Source organism: Hyla sarda, chromosome 1, assembly GCF_029499605.1.
Source record: "Hyla sarda isolate aHylSar1 chromosome 1, aHylSar1.hap1, whole genome shotgun sequence".
NCBI lineage: Eukaryota > Metazoa > Chordata > Amphibia > Anura > Hylidae > Hyla > Hyla sarda.
The window spans coordinates 378,220,441-378,247,959 of NC_079189.1; the positions used below are offsets into that span (position 1 = coordinate 378,220,441).

The following is a 27,519-nucleotide window of genomic DNA, read 5'->3' on the forward strand; positions in this document are numbered from 1 at the left end:
GAACGGAGAAAAAGAGAAGAGGGAATGTATCCTCTCTGTTCCCTCCCTGCTTGTGTACAGCTCAGTGCTCCCTCCCTCCCTCCTGCTTTTCTGTCTGACAGGTGGAGAGTTATTTCAGAGTCACTCACTGAGTCCGAAACGCTTGCTGACAGGATTTCTAGGGAGACCCCTAGTGGAGAAGTTTTTAAAGTAAAAAAAAAAAAAACCATAAAAGGAGGAATTTTTTTTTTTTAAATAAAAGCAACTAAAAAGTTGTTCAGTAGGGCTTTATCTTTAATACATAAAAGTTTGTTTCATTAGAGGTACACTTTAAACTCCTTCACTGTATTTGCAGCGACCACTTCTGCAGGCAGGCTATTCCATGCACTATTCCATCCACTACTCTCTCAGTAAAGTAATACTTCCTGGTTTTGCCCATAACAACCAACCAATCACAGCTCATCTTTCATATCTTAACAAGCTCTAGTAAAACAAAAGCTGAGCTGTGATTGGTTAATTTTTGAGCAAAACTAGACAGTCTGGGTTTCAGACGGATTTAAAAAATCTGGGTCATTATCTGTGGAAGGTGTCAGAGTAAAAGAGGCATTCGGCATGCTGGATTGTAACATATGTGATCCTGTGATGCCCACTAAAAATTCATGATGAAAAGTGTGTGTCAACTGCTATCTCTTGTGTACAGTTTGTTTAAGTGAGTAGTCTTCTAAGTGAGTAGTCTTTCCATTACAGAAGCGCTAAGAAGAACTAAAGTAGTTGCTAAGTCCTTTTATGTGCTCTGTTACATCTGAACTGAAGTCAAGTGCTTGACCCAAGAATGAAGAGGTCTCTTGTTTACATGATCATTGCTATAATCATTGAACGAAACATAAAACCAATGAAGTCCTCTTGAAAGCCTTTGATCTGTAAGTATTCGGGTGACCATCTGGATGGAAGTGTCATCTCTTTATTATCTAGAAGGGGAATCTTCAATTACATTCTTATGAATTTAAGAGCTCAAAAGGTTATTAAGAAGAAAAGCATCACTTGACAGTAGTCCAAAATACTTCCGCTGAAATGCTTAAACTCTTTATGTGTAAGGAAAGCTTTACTATTCTCAAGAAACTTTTTTTTTTTACAGCAGACGGTACAGAACAAGACACACTACAATAAATGTATTAGTGTTTTATGCAAAGAGTAGACGTTTCTGTTTCCTTAGACTTCTGATTAAGGCAATATTCTCCATTTGGAAATATGAGGAGCGTGGAGTAATAGAGATAGGTGTGGTTTATAGGGAACCTGTCATGGGTTTTTACATTGGGTAGGATTGATAGAGGTCTCTCCATTTGTGTAAAGGGAGAGATCTACTAATCACGCTTGGATGACTTAATTCCCGGTCACTGTGATATCTTTGAAACGCTGCAGAGATTCTGATCTAAAACATAAATCGGAGCCTGTCTGTTGTAATAAGGGAACCTGTCCCTTTTTTGATGCTGCATGCAGTTCAGGCAGCATGAAACTGATCTGATCCCAAAGTAGCCTGGCAATCTTACATATATTAATGAGAGTTTTCTAAAGTCAGAACACTGTACCTCTAAAAAGCGGAACTTTTCGTCTGTGGATATACAGAAAATCAAGCTGTTTTTAAATAGGCTACCACTTAGTATTATACTATTTTTTGTACTAAAAACTACACAATAGTAGATAAAAGTAAGAGTCAGGGAGAAAACACTAGATCTGTCCAGTCACATCCTTATTAATGGATCTCAGGATAGCACTTTTTAAAGGGGTACTCCCCTTCACAACTTGTTTAGTTAAACAGATTTGTAAATTACTTCCAGCACTTATCAGCAGCTATATGCTTCCCAGGAAGTGCTTTTCTTTTTGAATTTATTTTCTGCCTGACCACATTGCTCTCTGCTGACACCTCTGTCCATGTTAGGAACTGTCCAGAGCAGGATAGGTTTGCTATGGGGATTTGCTCCTACTCTGGACAGTTCCTAAAATAGACAGGTGTCCACTGTGGACAGACAGAAAAGAAATTCAAAAAGAAAAGAACTTCCTCTGGAACATACAGCAGCTGATAAGTACTGGAAGTGTTAAGATATTTAAATAGAAGTAATTTACAAATCTGTATAATTTTCTGGCACCAGTTTTTTAAATAGAAGTAATTTACAAATCTGTATAATTTTCTGGCACCAGTTTATTTATAAAAAAAATATATATATATATTTTCCAGTGGAGTACCCCTTTAAGTTACCTCATTGAGCTCACCTTTCTTCTGCACATGAACCAAGCATTTTGCAATATTTCTGCTCAGAAGTATGATACATTACCATATCAAAAATCCTATAATGGTAGTAATTTCCCTATCTGAGATGTTGAACTCAGATATATATTTTTATGCTTTGATTCAGTAGTTTATAGTAAAAAGAAATTTAAACACAGTATTCCCCCACCCCCCATTGACAGCTTTTCTTGCATGAGTGTGTATACAGGGAAAGCTGTCACTCACTATTACGCTTATATTATTTCTATTATACACATGCTTGAACAAGTACAAGGATACGTACTAGTCTTTGCTAGTTCATTAATAAGTTCTTCTTTCATTTTGATATTAATGGTCAGCTCCCTCAACTTTTGTCTTGCCTCAGCGAGCCGAAGTTCTGTGTTTTTCAGTTTTTTCAGGTTAAGATTTTGGCTTTGTTGAACTGATTCAATGGCAGTTTCTGGAATGTAAACAGCAATAAGCAGTGATGCACTTTCATAGAAATACTTTGTCTTATTTTTGTGATCTAAACATCAATATGAAATTACCTGATATATCCTCTATGTTGGTGGATAATTGCTTTGTACCATAATTCAATGCTCCAGCTTTTGGTGGCTGCCTATGCGTCCATGTCCGATTGATAGAACGCCTACAAGAAAGTTAATAACCAAATTACTTCATTCATGTAAAAAAAAACATTTGTTTATGAGGTGTTGTTCACTTTCATATCCTAGAGACATGAAAGCGAAGCATGATGAATATGCGGAAGATGGGTGGTCATAGCATGGAAAACAGGACAGCTTGGCAAGCCGGCTCCTGCCTCCATTGCACACAAGACTGACTTTGCATACTAGGAATGAGGCAATATATAGAAATCATCTGGAGCTATTTTTCGTAAATATAACATTATTTTACTTAGGTTCCACCCGCATTATAACCCATTGTATTGAGTTTAGTGCCAATGAACAACTTATCAGTTTCTCTTTAGAGCTAAAAATGCTACATTAAAGAACTATTGTAATTTCTAAAAACTTTTGACATGTCAAGTTTAAATTGGTTATGATTTCGGTGCAGAGACCCCCACTGATCCCTAGACATCGCCTGGTAAAGCTTCTCGGCTTGGTGCTCGCTCCAACTCACTATTACTAGGGATCGGTGGGGGTTTCAACACTGAGACCCCAACCAATCAAACCTTTTGACATGCCTGCAGGACACGTCAAATGTTTTTAGAAATTACAGTAATGCTTTCAATTTGAAAAGTAATAAATGTCATTAGTATTCTGAGTCAGTTTCTAACCTAAATGAAGACTTAGGAGGATTATTCTTAGTCTTTTTATCTTGCTTCTCTAATTCTTCATCACTGTGGTCTGAAAACTTTTCATGTGAAACTTCATCTTGTTCTTCTATTAAGTTTAAAAGCATCTGGCTACGTGTTCGAAATCCTGCTACCACACGTTCCAAGGAATATGAAGGAGGACTGGTGCGTACCTAAAGTGGAAGAAAGTAGTACAATTTAACTATCATATTGTGTTAATACAGAATTACATTACTGTCTGCGTGCAACACAAAAACAAATCATTGTCTACAAATGTAAAACATAAAAGGAAATTCCATCATTTACTGAATAACTTTATAGCATTACAACAAAGCTCCAAAATTCTCCACGTTGTGCATTACTGGTTTTCTTTTATGGGTTAAGATTGTATAATAACAGATTTGTTCTGCAAGCTGTAGACTCAAGATAAAAACAGAGTTATAGGCTAGAAGGCAAAAATAGTACAAATCCTTCTATTCGGAAATGCTGCCCAACCAACCACTGAGTTAGATTTCTTCTATAAGTCCTTTCAGTTAACACTGAGCTCCTAGCTACATCCCTTTAAAGCCACAGCCACAAAGATATAACCAGCAAATGCCTGACCATTTATTCTTTCTCACCTTCCTTGGTTCTGACTGGTCACTGGACTGTCTCAAGCTTAAAGACGACATCTGCAGTTGGTGACTCAATGGAACGCTGTGAGGTCTCTTAGATATTAATTCCTGCTCCTTTACTTCACCTTGCTGCAACTGCTTTTGTAAGTCTTCGACCTTGTATTTCAGCTCATCAATAAGCATTTGTTGTTCCACAAGTTTTTCTGTCTAAACAAAACCAGGTCAATTTACAGGATATTGGTTAAAGACTTCTGCATGGAAGAGTGAGTGTAGAGAAGACCTGTTAGTCCTCCAGACATATCCAATCTAGTAAGTAATTGTATGCCTTATGAATATATTGACAAACAGAGGCGTCACCACTCTGACATTGTCCAATCAGTGCAGACAGTATTACACTGTGTAGTGACACACCCATTTAACAAGAGGGAACAGTAACCCCTAGTTATTTACTAAAACAGAAAGGAGAGGCCAGAGGTCCTTGAGGTAAAGATTGTATAAACTAGTTTTATTGATGTAACTGAAAAAGAAAAAAAAAAGCATCTGTCTTATTTTAACTGCAACAGTGTATTAAAGGCAAGGTGGAAGATTTATCAGTCATTACAAAAAAAAAAGTGGAGCAGTTGCCCATAGTAACCAGAGTGCTTAATTTTTTTTAAAGGTAATCTGATTAGTTGCTATAGGCAACTGCTCCACTTTTCTACACATGTTTTGATATACCGTATTTATCGGGGTATACCACGCACCGGCCTATAACACGCACCCTCATTTTACCAAGGATATTTGGGTAAAAAAAGTTTTTTACCCCAATATCCATGGTAAAATGAGGGTGCGTGTGTGCGCGTGTATACCCCGATACATCCCCAGGAAAGGCAGGGGGAGAGAGGCCGTCGCTGCCCGCTTCTCTCCCCCTGCCTTTCCTGGGGTCTAGAGCGCTGCTGCCGACCCTTCTCTCCCCCTGGCTATCGGCGCCGCTGCCCGTTCTGTCCCCCTGACTATCGGTGCCGGCGCCCCATTGCCGGCGCCGATAGCCAGGGGGAGAGAAGCGGTGCCGACAGCCAGGGGGAGAGAAGGGGCAGCGGCACCCATTGCCGGCGCCGCTGCCCCGTTGCTTCCCCCCATCCCCGGTGGCATAATTACCTGGGTCGGCGCTGCTCCAGGCCTCCGGCGTGCGTCCCCTGCGTCGTTGCTATGCACGGCGCGGCGCACTGACGTCATGCGCCGCACCGTGCAGCGCATAGCAACGACGAAGGGGACGCACGCCGGAGGCCTACAGCAGCGCGGACCCGACCCAGGTAATTATGCCACCGGGGATGGGGGAGGCAACAGGGCAGCGGCGCCGGCAATGGGTGCCGCTGCCCCTTCTCTCCCCCTGGCCATCGGCGCCGGTACCAATAGTCAGGGGGACAGAACGGGCAGCGGCGCCGATAGCCAGGGGGTGAGAAGGGCCGGCAGCAGGGCTCTAGACCCCAGGGAAGGCAGGGGGAGAGAAGCGGGCAGCGACGGCCTCTCTCCCCCTGCCTTTCCTGGGGCGGTATCGGCGTATAACACACACATAGACTTTAGGCTAAAAATTTTAGCCTAAAAAGTGCGTGTTATACGCCGATAAATACGGTATCTCCCCCAATATGAACAGGAAAGTATCCATGTTGTACCTGTAGATTCTTGCTGCGTTCAGTCTCTTCTAAAGACTTCTGGTAACATTGGTTTTCTTGTAATAAAGACTGAATATTCTCTTTTAACTCCTTCAGTTCAATCTCCTTTCTAGAAAATACCTCTTCGTCTGCTGCTAGAGCATCCTTAAATAGACAGTGTATAAAGAATAAGCCACGCTTGACCCTTATATTACTATTGCCTTACAAAGAATAATATTATGCAATTAGGTTACACAAAGCTTAAATGGGTACTCCACTGGAAAACATTTCTTTTTAAATCAACTGGATGCAGAAAGTTATACAGATTTGTAAATTATTTCTATTAAAAAAACTTAAAGTGTACCCGTCAGATCAAACAAAAAAAAAAAATATATATATATATTTTTTTTTAATATATCACTCAGTACCTAATCCTGATCATGTACATCGCATTTTTATGTGTCTAGCACCTTTATTTATTTTTTATTACACTTTTCATTTAGCTCACTAGTCTGAATTCCTCTCAAATGGAGGGGGCGTGGCCTCACTGTGCCAGTCTCCGCCCCCTCCCTCAGTATGCTGTCTGCTCACATCTCCCCTAGCATTAGCAAAACTACAACTCCCAGCTTGTCCTCACTGACAGTAGCGGGACACAAGCTGACAGTGGGAGGATTTTTTCTCTAGCTGTGAGCCCCGAAGTGTGTCCATGACATAGGTGATGATGCATGGACACAGCAGGACTAGTATGTGTCCAAGCAGACAAGGGGGCAGTTGTTTGACTGGCTTTTTCAGTATGAAATACTGAAAATCTTCTAATGAAAGCTATTGCAAAACCTATTGGTTATACATGCTTTACAACATATCAAAAGTTTTTGTATCTGACAATGCCCATCTTCCAGTACTTATCAGCTGCTAAATGCTCCACAGGAAGTTCTTTTCTTTTTGAATTTACAGATATGAACGCAAATTAGAATATTAAAAAATATTGGGGTAGATTTATCAAAACCTATGCGGAGGAAAACTTTCCAGATTGTTTCTTTCATTTTGCAGATGCCTGTTTAAAAATGAAAGCTTTTCCTCTGCACAAGTTTTAATAAATCTCGCTTATTATGTTGAGTAAAAATTGGATTTAATGATTGAAGGGGTACTCCACTGGAAAACATTTATTTTTAAATCAACTGGTGGCAGAAAGTTGAACAGATTTGTAAATTAATTATATTAAAAAATCTTAATCCTTCCAGTACTTATCAGCTGCTATATGCTCCACAGGAAGTTCTTTTCTTTTTGAATTTCCTTTCCGTCTGACCACAGTGCTCTCTATTGACACCTTCGTCCATTTTAGGAACTGTTCAGTACAGAGAGATTTGCTATGGGGATTTGCTCCTACTCTGGACAGTTACTAAAATGGACAGAGGTGTCAGCAGAGAGCACTGTGGTCAGACAGAAAGGAAATTCAAAAAGAAAAGAACTTCCTGTGAAGCATATACCAGCTGATAAGTACTGGAAGGATTAAGATTTTTTAATATAATTAATTTACAAATCTGTTTAACTTTCTGCCACCAGTTGATTTAAAAATAAATGTTTTCCAGTGGAGTACCCCTTCAATCATTAAATCCAATTTTTACTCAACATAATAAGCAAGGTTTATTAAAACTTGTGCAGAGGAAAAGCTTTCATTTTTAAACAGGCATCTGCAAAATGAAAGAAACAATCTGGAAAGTTTTCCTCCGCATAGGTTTTGATAAATCTACCCCAATATTTTTTAATATTCTAATATGCGTTCATATCTGTATTGGAAGCATAGCACGCACCACTATTTTTTTCTGGTACAAATACTGCACACCATGACATAAAGCCAACATAAAGCCAATAATTGTAATGTTGACTATGCTGGTTATCATGTTTCATAAAGACAGAATAGGGTTATTGACAATCTGACAAAAGAGATGAAGTGATACATACTAGTGGGATTATACTATTAAGACAATGGGGAGATTTTACAAAACCTGTGAAGAGGAAAAAGTCGACCAGTTGCCCATAGCAACCAATCAGCTCGCTTCTTTCATTTTTAAAAAAGTCCTCTGAAAAATGAGAAGAAAGAAGAAATCTGATTAGTTGCTATGGGTAACTGGTCAACTTTTCCTCTGCGCAGCTTTTGATAAATCTCCTCCAATGCTCTTTAGCAAACAAAACAAGATATAGAACTATTAGCAAACCCAATAGCCCACATTTATAAACAGTCAAAAATTGGTCTGATTTGCAAATATCAACCAATCACAGCTCAGCTTTTATAAGTTGCAACCCTTTATTGACTTACCATAGATTTAAATGAAAGGAATGACTACATGAAGAAGATATATATATGTGATACAATACCTGGCATTTCTTCAGTTCCCTTTTGAGCTGTAGTATGGTGATGTGATGTGGCTCCTCTCTGCCACCAGTAACTGCACTATCAGTTCCAGTCATAGCCGTCATATCGCTTTTTAATTCCTCTGCCATAGCTAACCAACTCTGAAGTCTATTCTTTTGGGGTTTTGAAAGGCCAGATATATCCTTAAGTTGATATAGCAGCTCCAAAGCTTCTTCTGTACAATGTCGCTGGTTAAAGCATTCCAGCTGATACTGTGCAAGCTGCTCTTCTAGAGCCCGAATTTTGTTCTTTTCTTGGTTCCACTCTTGAGACACCTGGCTGACTCGACTTACCCTACTGCTCTGCTGGTTTTGCAAAGCTTCTCTGAGCGCTTTTATTTCCAGCTCCATTTCATCCATTCTATCCCAGTCAGGGTTATAATTTACAATTGGCTTGTTTTTGATATTCCTGGCTCGGTTGGAATACTTAAGAGAGTTTAAAGACTCATCAAAGTCAGAAGTAGAAGGACTAATGCATGTGATCATGACTGTTTTGGCATTTCCACCTAAGGAATCTTTAAGAATACGGGTGATCTTAGCATCTCTGTATGGAACATGTGCATTTTTTCTTTTAGGATCAGCAAGTGCACTTATTACATTGCCCAGAGCAAGCAAACCACTGTTAATCTGAATGGACTCTTTAAATCTCTCTCCAGTGTTCCCAGTTTTGGTCACTCTTTCTGAACCTGCTAAGTCTACAAAGTGAAATTTTGAGGAGATCATCTGGACTGACTTATTGGATCCATTTTCTGTAGTGATGACATTGGCATCCCTTTGTTGGCATATACTTATGGTAAACATCGCATGGGAGCGACTGGAGCGTTCATTCATTTGAGTTGTGCTAGTGTGGCGGACTGCACTTCCAGCTTCTAAAAGACTCATGACCTCATCTGCACTTTCAACTTGGCATTCCTTGGCACCAATAATAACTGGAGAAACCAGGAAAAAAGAATTGCATCACTTGCTATTATAAAAAAAAAACATACACAAGATACAAAAAAGCCCAATGTAAAATTATTTGATTTATATAAATGAAACCGTACAAAAATCAGATGTTACAATGGAGCCTATGTAGTAGGATTTTATGCATAAAGCTTATCTAAACAGATGCCTCCTTTCTTCCTCACGCCCTACCTACCTTGAATGGCTCAGTGATAGAAGCCAATCCCTGTACGTCAATCAGTGAAGGCAGGGAGGGGTGGGAGGAAGCATGAATGCTGCAGATCAGCACCACCTATATGACACTTTAGCTCTGAGCATAATCTAGAGCTCGAATTGATTTCAAAACTCAATCCTGGTCATGTCATAAACACAGGCCATACAGGTTAGCCTAGTTCTAGTTACCTGTGTGGCTACATGTATACTGGGGCAAATGAGACTTCAGAATATTTGTTCATGCAGATCCACTTTAAGGGCCCACAGGCACAAAGGTAATCTGGTACAGAGCATCAAAATATGTGTAGATTACCTAATAAAAGGAGTCTACTGGTCTAGTATAAACACTTTTTCTCTAATAATGGTCATTATAACAACATTGATATCATAGTTATAACAGTTATAAGCTTGAAACAAGACCACAGAGACCATCAGGTTCAACCTAGATCTCTATTGTGTCCCTACTGTGTTGATCCAGTGACATCTCATACCCTATATAGCCATCTGTCAGCAGACACTATTTCTGACAACCTGTGACTGCAAATATACGTTTGGTGCTGCTTAAAGGTGTTAATTCCATTGTGGCTCCCTACAGTTCCCTGCTACACCTCTCTTCTGTCTGCTTACAAAACGAAAGGTCGGAGCAGGACCTGTCCACTTATCCAATAACTCGGACCTCTTGTCTCAGAAGCAGGTGAAAAAGAGAAGAAGGGGCCTGAATGGAGCCTAATCGGAGCTACAGCAGTGGTTGTGTGGGACAGGAAATGGTATAATTATAAGATTATTCATTTTTAACCAGCCCCAGTAATATAATAAAACAATTACACCTAAATACCCCTTTACAGATCTCAACATTAGGGAGTACTATCAGCAAGAAACCATAAGCTATCCAAGAAAAGGAAAGGGGAGTGTGGCGTTTAGAGAAGGCAAGTTGTTTAAATGGAACCTGTCATAGTGAAAATGCAGTCCAATCTGTAAGCAGCATGTAACAGACTGGAAGTAGATGAGCAGATTGATATATAGTTTTGAAAGAAAAGTTCCAGGATAACTTGTCATTTATTTAGGTAAATCTCTGCTCATCCTGTAGTCATGTGGGCAATCACTGTTTGAGACCGCCCACTTGACTACTCATCCAAGAAAGAGAAGATACATTTTTTTTTCTAGCGATTAATCTCACATAACTATATATCAATCTGCTCAGTTCCTCCTGCTCTCTAACATGATGCCTGCAGACTGCAATGTATTGTCAACAAGACAAGCACTGGTGACTCCAGGGAGTCTGCAAATAAAACAGAAAGGAAGGAGGAGAATTAAAGTGGGCAACAAGGATTGTATAAAAGATGAGTTTGGATGGGCTTCAGGAGTCATAAAGGTTGGTCAGGGTAATAAACAGCTACATGGCGGGCAGTTAGGTACAGAGAGGCATGGCTGGCCCTAAAAGTAGGCATCTGGGCTTGGTTTTATGGTAGCAGAGATGCCAGGGACAGGCATGCACCAGTTTTGCAGTGAATTGTCATGATCAGGTGGGCTCCCTAAATGTATTATGCTTTGCTAAACTAAGGGTGACTGATGACATTTCGCCATATTGGATAATTTTGCATGTTTTTTGAGGTTAGTGTCTAAAAAGGTTTAAAATGTGCCTGCCGCCACAATATGACATTTTCCAGAAGCCCAATAATAAAATGCTTGGGACATTGACTGGATCAACAACAAAAATAAAATAGTAGAATGCAGTATCCTAATATATTCTTCAGAATGCCTTAAAAAGGTGTGGTTACACTACTAGGCAATAACTTACTCGAATTCTCAAAATAACTTTATATGTAATAAGAATATAATTCATAGTATACAGAGGTCCCTAAGGTTACAATATTTTGAACATACAGAGGTCTTTTCTGTGCAACCATATCTCGAAACCATTTGCAACATACAATGCTACATTCCGTGCTGATTTATGGCCCCTGCAATAGGCTGGAAGAGTCAGCAAATCACATATTATAATGGTAAAGTGTCTGTGGTTAGGCACAGCCAAACAGCATATCACTTTGGAGACAAATAAGCAGTAGGTCCGGCATTAATAACCGGCAAGTCTCAGAGGAACAGTACAGTGCTCCATGCCCTTCATTGCATGGCCAGCCTCTGCCACATCGAGCTGTACCTTTAGAGACAAGAAACGATTTACAGCTACTAGCACTCATCTCTGAATCTTATTTGGAAGGACTGGGTCAGTTATTTGCATACATCGTTATCATTTTTCTAATTTTGGGTTAATAATTTGGGGGCTTTACAACCAATTCTTATGGAATAATTACAAAAAAATAATATTGTAATGAAACATTTGCATGGAGGTTGTATGCTATGCTTTAACCATGTTTTCATGGGTTTCCTCCAATACTCAAAAGACATAAGAGATTTATCAAGCTCTGTAGTAGATTTTTTTGGGGGGGTAAAAAAGTTGCACGTACTTGCGCACGTGCGACCTTTCCATACATGCTGCGACTTTCTGATTTTTGCTTATTCCAAAGCACATTTCCAAAATCTGCTCACGTAGTAATTTTTTTAAATTTTTACTTTGCAGTGGTCATGTATTTATCAAATACGATAGTCGCTATTTATGAAGAAAAAAAAGTTGCATCTCCATTTAAAAGTCGCATATGAATTCCAGGTCCAACCTGGCTTACAGAAAGTGCATATGTCCGCAGAAAAGGACATTAACACCCACTTTAACAACTGTTCTTGTTCTGTATCATGAGACAAAGCTACTATATTAATGTTAATTATAGTAAAAAATGTATGATATATCTAATAACTCTTAATTTTAAAGGTTGAAAATGCACACCTTGTTAATTTTAGGACACGTACCCACTAAATTTAAAAATTAATGTTGTGTTAAAATAGAATAAGGCACAAAATAATTGTGTAAGAATTTTTACAGACTACGTAAATAACCCATATGTGGCACTAAAATATTTCCTTTAACCTCTTAAGGACCCTTGGTGTATGCGTACGTCATGACACCCTGGTACTTAAGGACCCATGACGTACGCGTACGTCATGGAGAATTCCGGCCCCCACCATGCGCCGGGTGGGGATCGGACCGGGATGTCTGCTGAAATCATTCAGCAGGCATCCCGTGCAAATGCCCAGGGGGGTTATCAGACCCCCCCCATGTCGGCGATCACGGCAAATCGCAAGTGAATTAACACTTGCGATTTGCGCGATTCTGGGTCATTACGGGTCTATAGTGACCCGGAATATAAGGGGGATCGCGGTTGTTTAAGACACCTACGATCCCCTGAAGGGATAGGGGTGAGGTGGCAGGGGTGCCACCCCTCCTATCCCTGCTATTGGTCGCCAGAAGCACTGACCAATAGCAGATCGGGGGCGGGGGGGGGGGCTGTTAACCTTCGTTTTCCCCGTCCTGCCCACCCACAATAGGCGGGGCAGAACGGGGAAACGACGGGGACCGGCACCGAAGATCCACTTACCCATCCGGGCGACGGAGATAGGCAGGCGGCGATGTCGTGCGGCTGGATCGTACGGAAGCCGGTGAGTTGCCTAGCAACATCTGGAGGGTACAGTTTGAGACCACTATACAGTGGTCTCTAACTGTAGCCCTCCAGATGTTGCAAAACTACAACTCCCAGCATGCCGAGACCGCTGTTTGGTCATGCTGGAATATGTAGTTTTGCAACAGCTGGAGGGCTACAGTTTGAGACCACTATACAGTGGTCTCTAAACTGTATCCCTCCAGATCTTGCAAAACTACAACTCCTAGCATGCCCAAACAGCTGTTTGCTGTCTGGGATTTGTAGTTTTGCAACATCTGGAAGGTCACAGTTTGGAGATCACTTTGCAGTGTTGTCTAAAACTGTAGCCCTCCATGCTGCAAATTCCAGCATGACCAAACAGCTGTCTTGGCATGCTGAGAGTTGGAGTTGCGTGCCCTTCGGTGATCAGTACATGCTGGGAGTTGTAGTTTTGCAACAGCTGGATGCACACTGGTTGGAAAATACTGAGTTAGGTAACAGAACCTAACTGAAGGTTTTCCAACCAGTGTGTCTCCAGCTGTTACAAAAGTACAACTCCCAGCATGCATGGTCTGTCAGTACATGCTGGGAGTTGTAGTTTTGAAACAGCTGGAGGTTTGCCCCCGCCCCCCCCCCCCCCCCCCCCATGTGAACGTACAGGGTACATACACACGGACAGGTTTACAGTAAGTTTCCTGCTTCAAGTTTGGGCTGTGGCAAATTTTTCGCCGCAGCTCAAACTCACCGTAACCCGCCAGTGCGAATGTACCCTAAAAACACCACACTACACTACCACATAATAAAGGGTAAAACACTACATATACACCCCCTTACACTGTCCCCCAATAAAATTGAAAAACGTATTGTACGGCAGTGTTTCCAAAACGGAGCCTACAGCTGTTGCAAAACAACAACTCCCAGCATTTCCGGACAGCCACTGGCTGTCCAGGCATTCTGGGAATTTAGCAACAGCTGGAGGCACCCTGTATGGGCATCACTGGCGTAGAATACCCCTATGTCCACCCCTATGCAATCCCTAATTTAGTCCTCAAATGTGCATGGAGCTCTCTCACTTCGGAGCCCTGTCGTATTTCAAGGAAACAGTTTAGGGCCACATATGAGGTATTTCCGTACTTGGGAGAAATTGCGCTACAAATTTTGAGGGGATTTTTCTCCTTTTACCCCATATGAAAAGGAAAAGTTGGGGGCTACACCAGCCTGTTAGTGTAAAAAAATTTACACTAACATGCTGGTGTTCACAACAAGGCTCAGGAGTGAGAGCGCACTATGTACATTTGAGGCCTAAATTGGTGATTTGCACAGAGGTGGCTGATTTTACAGCGGTTCTGACATAAACGCAAAAAAATGAATACCCATATGTGACCCCATTTTGGAAACTACACCCCTCACGGAATGTAACAAGGGGTATAGTGAGCCTTAACACCCCACAGGTGTTTAATGAAAATTCTTCAAAGTTGGATGGAAAAATGAAAAAAAAAAAAATAAATCACTAAAATGCTGGTGTTACCCTAAATTTTTCATTTTCACAAGGGAAAATAGGAAAAAAAAGCCCCCAAAATTTGAATATAAGAACATACCCTATGTGTAGATGTAAAGTGCTCTGCGGGTGAACTACAATGCTCAGAAGAGAAGGAGCGCCATTGGGCTTTTGAAGACAAAATTAGTCCGGAATTGAAGGCCACGTGTGTTTACAAAGCCCCCATAGTGCCAGAACAAAACCCCACATGTGACCCCATTTTGGAAACTACACCCCTCACGTAATGTAATAAGGGGTGCAGTGAGCATTTACGCCCCACAGGTGTCTGACAGATTTTTGGAACAGTGGTCCGTGAAAATGAAAAATTTTATTTTTCATTTGCACAGCGCATTATTCCAAACATCCGTCAAACGCCAGTGGGGTGTAAATACTCACTGCACCCCTTATTAAATTCTGTGAGGGGTGTAGTTTCCAAAATAGGGTCACATGTGGGGGGGGGGGTCCACTGTTCTGGCACCGCAGGGGGCTTTGTAAACGCACATGGCCCCTGACTTCCATTCCAAACAATTTTTTTTCCCAAAAGCTTAATGGCGCTCCTTCTATTATGAGCATTGTAATGCGCCAGCATAGCACTTGACGTCCACACATGGGGTATTTCCATACTCAGAATAGATGGGGTTACAAATTTTGGGCGGCATTGTGTCCTATTATCCCTTGTAAAAATTTTAAATTTGAGGGAAAACTAGCATTTTAGTGAAAAAATAATAATAATTTACACATCCAAATTTTACGAAAAGTCGTCAAACACCTGTGGGGTATTAAGGCTCACTGGACCCCTTGTTACCTGCCTTGAGGGGTGTAGTTTCCAAAATAGTATGCCATGTGTTTTTTTTTTGTTTTTTTTTTGCTGTTCTGGCACTATAGGGGCTTCTTAAATTGGGTTACACATTTTAAAAAGATTTCTCTCCTTTTACCCCTTGTAAAAATTCATTAACTGGGTCTACAAGAACATGCCAGTGTAAAAAATGAAGATTTTGAATTTTCACCTTCAATTTGCTGCTATTCCTGTGAAACACCTAAAGGGTTAACACACTTACTGAATGTCATTTTGAATACTTTGAGGGGTGCAGTTTTTAAAATGGGGTCATTTGTGGGATATTTCTCATATGAAGGCCCTTCAAATCTGAACTGGTCCCTGAAAAATTTCGATTTTGAAAATTTTGTGAAAAATTGGAAAATTGCTGCTATACTTTGAAGCCCTCTGACATCTTCCAAAAATAAAAACATGTCAACTTTATGATGGAAACATAAAGTAGACATATTGTATATGTGAATCAATATATCATTTATTTGGAATATTAATTTTCCTTATAAGCAGAGAGCTTCAAAGTAAAAAAAAAAAAATGCTAAAATTTTATTTTTTTCATCAAATTTAGGAATTTGACAAAATTTTACCACTAACATAAAGTAGAATATGTCACGAAAAACAGTCTCGGAATCAGAATGAAAGGTAAAAGCATCCCAGAGTTATTAATGCTTAAAGTGACAGTGGTCAGATGTGCAAAAAATGGCCGGGTCCTACAGTGAAAATTGGCTGGGTCCTTAAGGGGTTTAAAAAAAATAAAAATTTAAAAAAAGAAACATCCATAGTAATACAGATTCATGCACATTTTGGGGTGGGTAACGTACCGAGCCGTTTTTTTCCTTTGGTGGCTTCACTATTGTTTCTTGTTGGTGCTGCACTGTCTTGCTTCCTGACGTAAACTCCGGCCTCAGTGCAGTGACACAAGACTCTGCCCACCAACGTCACAAAATGCGGGGTCAAAATTAAACAAAAAAGCCTCCAGAGTATGGATATTCATGGTGTGGCATAGTATGTTTTTAATATTTTTTAATTTCTGAGAAGGGCGGATGGGTTGTTGCGGGATAGGTGGAGTGCAGTTATTTAGTGCCAGGCAGGCCAGTCAGGGAGTTACCCGATGCGGTACGCCCCCCCCCCCCCCACTCCCCGTCATTCTCTAGCAACGCTACTGGTAATAAAAGGACATAAAAAAAGAACTTTGGCTATTAACATAAGGGAAAACTTTTCTGCTTTAACCCCTTAAGGACTCAGCCCATTTTGGCCTTAAGGACTCAGACAATTTAATTTTTACGTTTTCATTTTTTCCTCCTTGCCTTCTAAAAATCATAACTCTTTTATATTTTCATCCACAGACTAGTATGAGGGCTTGTTTTTTGCGCGACCAGTTGTCCTTTGTAATGACATCACTCATTATATCATAAAATGTATGGCGCAACCAAAAAACACTATTTTTGTGGGGAAATTAATACGAAAAACGCAATTTTGCTAATTTTGGAAGGTTTTGTTTTCACGCCGTACAATTTCTGGTAAAAATGACATGTGTTCTTTATTCTGAGGGTCAATACGATTAAAATGATACCCATTATTACATACTTTTATATTATTGTTGCGCTTAAAAAAAAATCACAAACTTTTTAACCAAATTAGTACGTTTATAATCCCTTTATTTTGATGACCTATAACTTTTTTATTTTTCCGTATAAGCGGCGGTATGGGGGCTCATTTTTTGCGCCATGATCTGTACTTTTTTTTGATACCACATTTGTATATAAAAAACTTTTAATTTACATTTTTTTTACACTTGAATAGTCCCCATAGGGGACTATTCATAGCAATACCATTATTGCTAATACTGATCTGTTCTATGTATAGGACATAGAACAGATCAGTATTATCGGTCATCTCCTGCTCTGGTCTGCTCGATCACAGACCAGAGCAGGAGACGCCGGGAGCCGCACGGAGGAAGGAGAGGGGACCTCCGTGCGGCGTTATGAATGATCGGATCCCCGCAGCAGCGCTGCGGGCGATCCGATCGTTCATTTTAATCGCGAACTGCCGCAGATGCCGGGATCTGTATTGATCCCGGCACCTGAGGGGTTAATGGCGGACGCCCGCGAGATCGCGGGCGTCGGCCATTGCCGGCGGGTCCCTGGCTGCGATCAGCCGCGCATGACACGGGCATCACTCCGATGCCCGCGGTTATGCTCAGGACGTAAATGTACGTCCTGGTGCGTTAAGTACCACCTCACCAGGACGTACATTTACGTCCTGCGTCCTTAAGGGGTTAAAAAATGCTTTTGTAAGTGGGTTTCCCGGGTTTTGTTTACGTGTGATGAAAGCCATACGTTTGAAAAGAATGATAAATCTCCATCAATTTGGAATTCAGATTGTGGAATATGGTAGCGTTACACAAATAATCATTAATATAGTGTATTATATAGTATGATAATCCATAGTGTATTATATAGTGTTATAATCCATAACTGTATTTGTACCTGTGTTTCCCTTTTCATCTTCCCGGATGTGTATATCTTTTACATTGGTTTCCAGTTCCAGGAGGTCCCTCAGATCTTCCTTGTACACTTCTATGTAGGATACTTTGACAGTGAAGTCAATGTTGTGATTTTCAGAGATTGCCTGGAAAAGTTCCTGTATGGCCCGCGGTATTATACCCTTTTCTTCATCAGCAACAGAAGCTATAAATACAGTAAAACTCTTGTTACTTCATGAAGGTCGGTGACATAAAATATGCACAAACAGTTAACATTTGATACATTTTCATTCTTCAGGGTGAGGGAGCACGAACATAGTAATGCATGTCAACTAAATATGTTGCCCTATGTAAGGACTACATTTTACAAGGACAGATCAGTTATCCTATTCTCCAAAACAGCACAAAAAACTATTGTGTCTTATCGCTAATAAGATAGATCAACGAATAGAGTGTGTCTCCAACTAACTGATGGGTTCATATGTATACATTGATGCATAGCAGGCATTAGAAAGACCCCACTAATACCCAAGACTCGTATTCTTTGCTTGTTCATATTAGCCGACTAGTATCATATTTTTGGTGCCATTCCAGCCAACAGAAGTTGAACATGCTGTTTTTATGAGGAATAATGGTGAAGCTTCTTTTATGCAGGCAGATAACTGCCTAATACGAATGACAAGCTGATGAAACACCTTTATCAGCACTTGTTTAAATGGCATTTCACATAGGCCGATGCCAGAGGAAGATGTATACTTTTTATAGTAGCCTATAAGTGCCAGATGCCCCTGTATAGCAGCTGTTACACATATACTTCATGAGCTTTTCAATAATTTACCTGACATATCCATAACAGTGGAATTACTCACCATAGGATATAATGTCATGGATTTAGTGTTTACAGCATGAAAAGCTATTAAAAAAGTCATGATGAACGTGTTACAGAGATGCCATTATAACCTATGGGTGACAGGTGCCACTGTCAACTTTTCCATATATATATATATATATATATATATATATATATATATATTTAACATGAACAAAATATGTGATGTGAACAAGGCCTAAATCCTGTTGTCATCTCTGGATTTTTCTCTTTTACAGGACAGAATAGTGCAGGTCACATAATGACGGTCTGTGACAGATGGTTCTATTATCATGCATCTTTCTTATACCCAGTAAAGCAGAAAAGAAACAATAGAGACTGACAAACGTAAAACGTGTGGCCTCATTGACGCTACAGGGCACACATTAGCCTGCAGATGCTAGCCCAGGAAGGTACTATGTAAAATATTCCAAAGCAGTGTGGATGCACTAATAATTCAGCTCTATCTTAGGAGGTTTTGTCTTTCAGCAATGAGCCAGTAATAAGAATGAAATAGACTTACCACTATACACTGTAAGGTCTGCTCCTGGGCCGTACTGTACAAAACTGTGGCCATATCCCATCATAATCCTATGGCCTCACTGCCTAGAAGTGTACCTAAATGTATATACCTGGAGTGAATTATAATAAATCTAATAAAGATTTGGTGAAATGTACACTCCCTTGAGAAAATGGATTATACACCTGCTATGAGCAAAAGTAGATCTGCTAATAAATCTGCTGTAAATTTGCAGACCGGGTCCTTTCCAATAAACCATGCTCTCTTCTACTCTGCTACTCATTTTTGTGCCAATATATAGGGAGAGATATATCAAACTGTGTGAGAAAAAGTGAAGTGATTTCCTCACAGCAACCAATCACAGCTCAGCTAACGAGCTCTGGTAAAGTGAAAGCTGAGCTGTGATTGGTTGTTGTGGGGAAATCACTCCACTTTTTCTCTCACACAGTTTGATAAATCTCCCCCATAGAGCGCCATAATGTGCATCTTTTTATACCACAAGTTTATTGGCAAAAACAAATTAATAAACGACCCTCACAGTTCAAAAAGACAACAAGTATTTTAAACATACCAACATGGCCTCCGCCAATTGTATACGTCTTCCCAGATCCAGTCTGTCCATAGGCGAAAACAGTGGCATTGTACCCTTCAATTAAAGACACCAGAAGTGGCTTAATGCAGGAACTGTAGACGTCATTTTGGGTGGAGCTTTTCCCGAAGACATCGTCAAAAGTGAAGACTCTGTCCTTCCCAATAATGATCTGTTGAGTGTTCGGGACAGGCCTCACACATACTTGATGATTATGAAGAATCTCCTTGGATAACAGAGGACGGATCCGTACCGCCACCTTCACCGCAATTTCATCCATTGTGCTGGGTAATATAGACCTGTTTTCAGACAAGCCAACTCTTTTCTTTACAACTTATGACATTGTCTGGAATAACAAGAAAAACAAACTGATATAGTCTCTTCTAGTCTTTATACATTGTAACAACATCAAGGGTAAATGACTGGACTAAGACCTTCACAACTAACCATTAGAATTTTTTACATACAAGTTTTGTTTTAACCACCAGTTGTAATGCTTTATAAAAGGTGGTCATAATCATAGCAATAACTTGTAATAGTAGTTATTACTTATAGTACAGTAGAACAATGATCAGATCGACCAACTAGAAAGCTATGTCCCCAATTTAGAACCAAAACGACCAAGCTTGCTACAAATGATACTTAGTTTTGGGCTTTATTAGGCTAGGTTTCCACACAGGTTTTTTTTCTGGAGCTGCCACGCCCCCTCCCATAGGCTTGCATTGAGGGGGCGGAGCGTGACGTCACATGGGGGCAGGGCTGTGACATCACAATGCTCCGGCTCTCGTGATCGCCAGTAATAAGACCCGGAGCGAACACGCTCCGGGGACTGATTATAATGGGGTGCTGCATGCAAGATCCCCAGCGGCAGGACCCCCGCGATCAGGCATCTTATCCTCTATCCTTTGGATAGGGGATAAGATGCCTTAGCGCCGGAGTACCCCTTTAACTGAAAAATTAAGATTTTGAAATTTTCATGAAAATTTTGAAAATTGCTGCTATATTTTGAAGCCCTCTGATGTCTTCTAAAACTAAAAACATGTCAACTTTCTGATGCAAACATAAAGTAGACATATTGGGGGAGATTTTTCAAAGGATTTAGACTGGTTTTTCTTGTCTAAATTTGTCGCACAGAAAGTCACAGTGTAAATCTGTGCGACTTTTCTGCGACTTTTGCTGTAGAGGATTTTTAGAACATGATGCATGCTAGTCTATTTTAGACTGAAATGCATTGAAAAATGCATTGGTGCTGAATTTATCAAAAGCGACTTTTCAGCGACAAGTCGCAAAGGCTGAAAGTACGCCGAAATGTCAGACCATGTTGGAGCAGGTTTAAATATAGACTAAAGCATAGATCATGAAGTCTGTGCACAGAATTTATCAAGAGCCGTGCGCCATTTGATAAATTAGGTGCACAATAGACCGGCCTAACCCTCTGTAGTTTGGTCTATATTGATGCGGGACATAGACAGCTTTGATAAATATCCCCCATTGTATATGTGAATCAAAATAAAATTTATTTGGAACATCCATTTTCCTTACAAGCTGAGAGCTTCAAAGTTAGGGCATGTTCACACTGAGGAATTGGGGCGGAAATCACGCTGAAGATTTCCGCCCCAAAACACTGTTTTTTTTTCTGCTCAGAATTAGCAGCGATTTTGCACGGAATTCCGTGCGGAAATGCAGGTTTCATGCGGAGGAGGAGTATCAAGTATTTCTATTCATAAAATTTTTTTTTTTTCATGCGGAAATTCCGCGTGGAAATGCTTCAGACACAAAAAAAATAAATAACATTAATCTCTATGGGAGAACGACGGTGATTCCGCCTGAAAGAAAGAACAAGTTCTTTCTTCAAGCGGAACAGACTACCTCGTCAGAATTCTGCTTGAGGAAATTCCTCAGTGTGAACTGAGGGGCAGAAATTCTGCACAGCTCTATGGGGATTTTCACTGCTGAATGAATTGGAGAGGAAAAGCGAACAGATTACTCGTGGAAATTCCTCTCCAATTCCCCAGTGTGAACGTACCCTTAGAAAAATATTACATTTTTAAAATTTGACAGTGGTCAGAATTGCAAAAAAGGGCTCAGTCCTTAAGGTGAAAAAGGGCTCAGTCCTTAAGGGGTTAAATAAACCACAACTGCAGATTTTGACTTTCCCATTGACGTTAATGAGGAAAATTTGGAATAAACCAATAGCGTTTCTTTCTCAACATAGATTAACATGTTGCTGATTTAAAATCCACAGTGCAGGTCAATTTCTAAACAGCTTTTCTGTGGATCATTATCATGCCGCATATTTCCACATTCAGATGGCAGAGATATGGCTCCAGGAGTCATAGATTTAGAGGAAAGCATGGGGTTCTGATCTCACCCTAAAGCAAGGACAGTCACAGTGTCTCCCCAACAAAATTCACAACAATGCAGAATGGGAAGTAGATGGGAAATATCTGCAATAAATCGGCAGCATATCTACAATATAAATCAACATGCCACTAGTCAACTTTGGGGTAGATTGTTTTCTACAATTTGTAGATGAGATCTGTTTAACGTCTAATCCCCTTTGCTGCCATTGCAATTCAAAGTGCACGGAAATCTACAGCATATCCATCAAAGTACCTGCCTCATAATGAACATTACAACAGAACTAACATTTTCAAAGAAAGACAATCCCGATGCCCACATCATATCTTCTATAGAAGCAATCCTTTTATTTGGCCACAATCATTCTTCCCCACATATCACTTTATTAGCAGTGTGAAGAATGTACACTGCTCAAAAAAAATAAAAAGAACACTAAGATAGGGTTGGGCGGTATACTGGTTCATACCGAATACTGACATTTTTGTCCTGCACGATATGAATTTTTCCCCATACCGCAATACCGGTTTGGCCCCTCCCCCTCAGGAATGAATGAATTATCAGCCCATCGCTCCGCTGTCCCCACATCGGGGAACTAATCATAAGTGACCAGTGAGCGCTGTTCTGCAACCCCCCCCCCCCCCCCAATTATCAGCCCAGCGCTGCGCTGTCCCCATCGGGGTAAATACTCCCATATCACCCGCAAGCCCTCCTTGTCCTCCTGTTTGTTGCAGGCCGCAGGAAATCTATACTCTACGCTGTATCCCTATCTCCGGGCTGCAAAAGATAAACAAAATACACTTTAACTCCGACTTAAAGCCGACTTCTTACATGACAGTGGGCTCAGCCCATCATCGGCTGAGGCAGAACATCGCTGCGGCCGGTGATAGGCTGACGGCTCTCCGATGTTCCCGTCCCCAGGAAGAGCATAAGGCCGACATAGGAACGTTAAAGTTTCATTTGTTTACCTTTTGCAGCCCGGGCATAGGGATACAGTATGGGGTGTCAGCGCCAGCGGCCGCAACAAGCAGGAGGACAAGGAGGTCAGCGCTTTCGGGTGATATGTGAGTATGGGCTGATAATTTTTTTTTTTTTGGGGGGGGGGGGGGGGGGAAATACCGTTATATACCATGGAACCGCCATAAGTTACAAAAATACCGTGATACACATATTTGGTCATACCACCCAGCTCTACACTAAGATAACACATCCTAGATCTGAATGAATGAACTAATCGTATGAAATACTTTCATCTTTACATAGTTGAATGACAACAAAATCACACAAAAATTATCAATGGAAATCAAATGTATCAACCCATGGAGGTCTGGATATGGAGTCACACTCAAAATCAAAGTGGAAAACCACATTACAGGCTGATCCAACTTTGATGTAATGTCCTTAAAACAAGTCAAAATGAGGCTCAGTAGTGTGTGTGGCCTCCACGTGCCCGTATGACCTCCCTACAATGCCTGGACATGCTCCTGAGGAGGACAGTCTGTGGTGCAATGTGGTGTTGGTGGATGGAGGGAGACATGATGTCCCAGATGTTCTCAATCAGATTCAGGTCTTGGGAATGGGCGGGCCAGTCCATAGCATCAATGCCTTCCTTTTGCAGGAACTGCTGTCACACTCCAGCAACAAGGTCTAGCATTGTCTTGCATTAGGAGGAACCCAGGGCCAACCGCACCAGGCAGTGCTCCTCCTGCTACTCCTTGCACAAAGGCGGAGGTAGTGGTCCTACTGTTGGGTTGTTGCCCTCCTAGGGCCTCCACCACGTCTCCTAATGTACTGGCCTGGTAGCGCCTCCATGCTCTGGACACTACGCTGACAGACACAGCAAACCTTCTTGCCACAGCTCGCATTGATATGCCATCCTGGATGAGCTGTACTACCTGAGCCACTTGTGTAGGTTGTAGACTCCTTCTCATGCTACCACTAGAGTGAAAGCACCGCCAGCATTCAAAAGTGACCAAAACATCAGCCAGGAAGCATAGGAACTGAGAAGTGGTCTGTGGTCACCACCTGCAGAACCACTCCTTTATTGGGGGTGTCTTGCTAATTGCCTGTAATTCCCACCTGTTGTCTGTTCCATTTGCACAACAGCATGTGAAATTGATTGTCAATCAGTGTTGCTTCCTGAGTGGACAGTGTGATTTCACAGAAGTGTGATTGACTTGGAGTTACATTGTGTTGTTTAAAAGGAAAACTGTCAGCTTGTTCCCCTGACGCTGATGAGTTTGATCCCTACCGTGCCCGGATCCGCCCCGCCGTTCGTCCGTAATCTTCGATTTTCGGTATATGCTATGCACAGGCCGGGCTAACTGGCACTCTGACGTCAGCTCCGCCCAGCTCATCAATATTCCTCCCCTCCCCCCGCCTCTTCCTCTTCATTACAGAGCGGGGAGAAGAGGGAGTGGCGGAGGGATGGGAGGACTATTGATGAGCTGGGCGGCGCTGCGGCCAGCGGCACTGACGTCAGAGTGCCAGTTAGCCCGGCCTGTGCCAGTTAGCATTTACCAAAAATCGAAGATTACGGCCGAACAGCGGTGTGGATCTGGCCACAGTAGCTATTAAACTGATCAGCATCCCCAGCACTACCAGCCAGTACCGCTGGTTAGTGCGGTGGGAGCTTTAAGTGTCCCCTTTATTTTTTTGAGCAGTGTATTAGGCTGGGTTCACATGTAGAAGTTGCATTACTTCAGATGTAAGCAGTTTTCTGGGTAATGGTCCTGTTACGCTGCAGTGAAAATTTACCATGAGGTCATTAACAAGCAACCTGCATGCCAGTGGTGCCATACAATGGCTTTCATGCATCCACTTCGTTTTAACCCAGCCATACGGCCCATGCACTCTGGAGAATATCTGTCCAGAGAACTTTTGGGCGGACACTGCGGCGCTCCCTGAATCAGCCTGCACCATTATGGCCGCTCAAACATGACTTGTCTCCATTGATAGCAATCCATTTCCGAGTGGATACCACCGAATCTTGTTAATTTAGTGGAGTCCAAAATTTTAATTTCCTCTGTGGAAATTTTGCAGTGTAGAGTGAATTCTGTGGAAAACAATGGGAGGCTGCTGCATTAGAATTCATGTGCAGAATTTCTCTCTAGTTTGCATGGGCCCTTAGGTCTTAGCTGTCACACAAGGTGAACACAGATATATTTCTTTATCCACATTACAGCTACAATTCCAAGCTTGAATAGAACTGACAGCTGTCCCTACAAGTCATTAGACCCACAGTCATGCCTGGACTTGCTGCTATACTACGGGTGCAAAAATGCATTTGTATTAGGCCTGTACGAAACCAGCCTGAAGGTATGTTCACACGTCAATGATCTGCAAGCGGATAATGTTGTTACCCCTTGACTTCAATGGGTCTTCAGCATTCTGGTGAGGTTTTTCTTCTGCGGAAAACCCACAGTGGATTATGTACATGAGAACATACCCTTAGGCCGCGTTCACACGGCGGAAAATCCGCCTACCTGCATCCACATTGTTTCTGTGCAGAATTCTGCAGATTTTAAACACATGCAGAATTGTTGTGGAATTGGTGTGGAAATGTTCTCACGCATTTTGCATGATTCCACATCTCATTAGTCCGCAGCAACCCATGACTCCTGCAGTAATACTACTACTCACATCATGGAACAGACTCTTTTCCATGATAGGAGAAGCTGTTCCCCAGCTGCGGGAGTCTGGGTGCGGCTGGGGAGACTACTGTAGCACTGGTATTACTACTCCCATCATGGAACAGAGTCAGTTCCATGTTGGGGGTAGTAGTACAGGAGCTGAGGGATTGATCGCATCGGGTCAATTCTGAGACCCGCTGCAATCATAAGTTGTTAACCTGGGAAGCGGGCGGCATGCCACGTGCGCCGCTCCCCAGCTATATACATTTTACATTCATAACTTCAAATTCAAATACCTCGCCGGGAGCCCTGAATGGCCGGCACCGAGTGGCCATTCAGGGCTCCAGACAGGGTTTTTAAAATTATAAAGTGATTACGGCACAATGCCGCCCGCTTCCCTGGCAGGAGCTGTCTCTCCTCCTACAGCTCCCATCATGGAACAGACACTGTGGGGAAAAAAAGATAGATTTTATCAAACTAAACATTAAGGGTCTATTCACACGGGTGGAACTTTCCGCCTGACATGAAAGCCCCATACACTTCTATGGGATTCCTCACTCCCTTTACACTTTGGAAATCCCGCTATTCTGCAATAGTTTGTGCGGAATCTGCATGCATTCCACGCAAATTCTGTACGAATTTGGCAGAAAGTCGGCCCAATTGACTTGTATTTTTTGGACCGCGTAAAAAAGAATTTCAGCACATAACTCGGCATGCAAAAATTCTGCTGTGTGAATGACAGTGCGGAATCCCATCAAAGTTAATGGGCAATAAATTCACGCAGAAAATTTACACGGAATTCTGTGCAGATTTTCCACCCGTGTGAACACAGCCTTAGGGTTTCTCACTGCGAATTTGAAAGGGGCGGGCTCTCTCTCTCTTAAGCAGTGGAATCTCCGCTGTTGAAAATCCACTGAAAGACCCCATTGACTTCAACCCACTGTGAAATCCGCTGCGAGTTTGAAACAAAATCCACTGGTGTGAATGCTCCCTGCTGACAAGATCTGACCCTTTCAGGGTCTCTTCAGCTCTTTTTTTCGCACTGAATTGACCCTGAATGGATCGGAGTACAACAGAAACCACCGGGTCCCGATAGATCCCATTGACTTGAATGGGGTCTGTCTGGGATCTGGAAAATAAAGTTTACTGGAAAATAAAAATAGTGCATGCACGCTAGGGGTGTGAATCGCCAAGAATTTGGCGATTCGATTCGAATCGCGATACCAGTGTGGCGATTCGATATATCCCGATATATCGCAATACCGTCTAGGTGACGATACATCGCGATATATCCCGATATATCGCCCACCTGGGAGCATTCATAGATCCCAATAGACGCCGCTGTCAGCTTTGACAGCGGCGATCTAGTACTCCGGTGCTCACTTTTCTCATGTTATCCCGTCCGGGCTGCAAAATAAAATAAAACGCACTTTATCTTACCTGCCAACGAGCCCCCGGAGCTCCGGTACAGGTGTTCGGTCCCCGGGCTGTATTCTTCTTACTTCCTGTTAGTCCGGCACGTCACATGGAGCTTCAGCCTATCACCAGCGGAGGCGGGACATCGCTGCGGCCAGTGATAGGCTGAAGCTCCATGTGACGTGCCGGACTAACAGGAAGTAAGAAGAATACAGCCCGGGGACCGAACACCTGTACCGGAGCTCCGGGGGCTCGTTGGCAGGTAAGATAAAGTGCGTTTTATTTTGCAGCCTGGATAGGATAAAATGAGAAAAGTGCGCACCGGATACTCCTTTAATAGCCAGCCGCGGCGATTGCCGCATGCTGGCTATTAGCGGCGGCCCCCG

The 27,519-nt window shown here is 41.8% G+C and overlaps 1 protein-coding gene across 4 annotated transcripts in view; it reads right to left on the minus strand.

Moving 5' to 3' along the window:
• The window catches only part of KIF27 (kinesin family member 27), a 76,517-nt gene that overhangs the window by 46,886 nt on the left and 2,112 nt on the right, over positions 1–27,519 (minus strand). For 3 of the 4 annotated variants that reach the window (XM_056524022.1, XM_056524039.1, XM_056524029.1), the window contains exons 2-9: positions 19,710–20,073; positions 17,755–17,955; positions 8,179–9,143; positions 5,824–5,967; positions 4,178–4,378; positions 3,540–3,730; positions 2,791–2,891; positions 2,547–2,702 (exon numbers count right to left, since the gene is read on the minus strand). In XM_056524022.1, the coding sequence (XP_056379997.1) occupies positions 2,547–2,702; positions 2,791–2,891; positions 3,540–3,730; positions 4,178–4,378; positions 5,824–5,967; positions 8,179–9,143; positions 17,755–17,955; positions 19,710–20,007 (2,257 nt within the window). In that variant the 5' untranslated portion in view covers positions 20,008–20,073. The remainder of the gene's footprint in view (positions 1–2,546; positions 2,703–2,790; positions 2,892–3,539; positions 3,731–4,177; positions 4,379–5,823; positions 5,968–8,178; positions 9,144–17,754; positions 17,956–19,709; positions 20,074–27,519) is intronic. The other variant, XM_056524049.1, reaches the window with a different exon arrangement.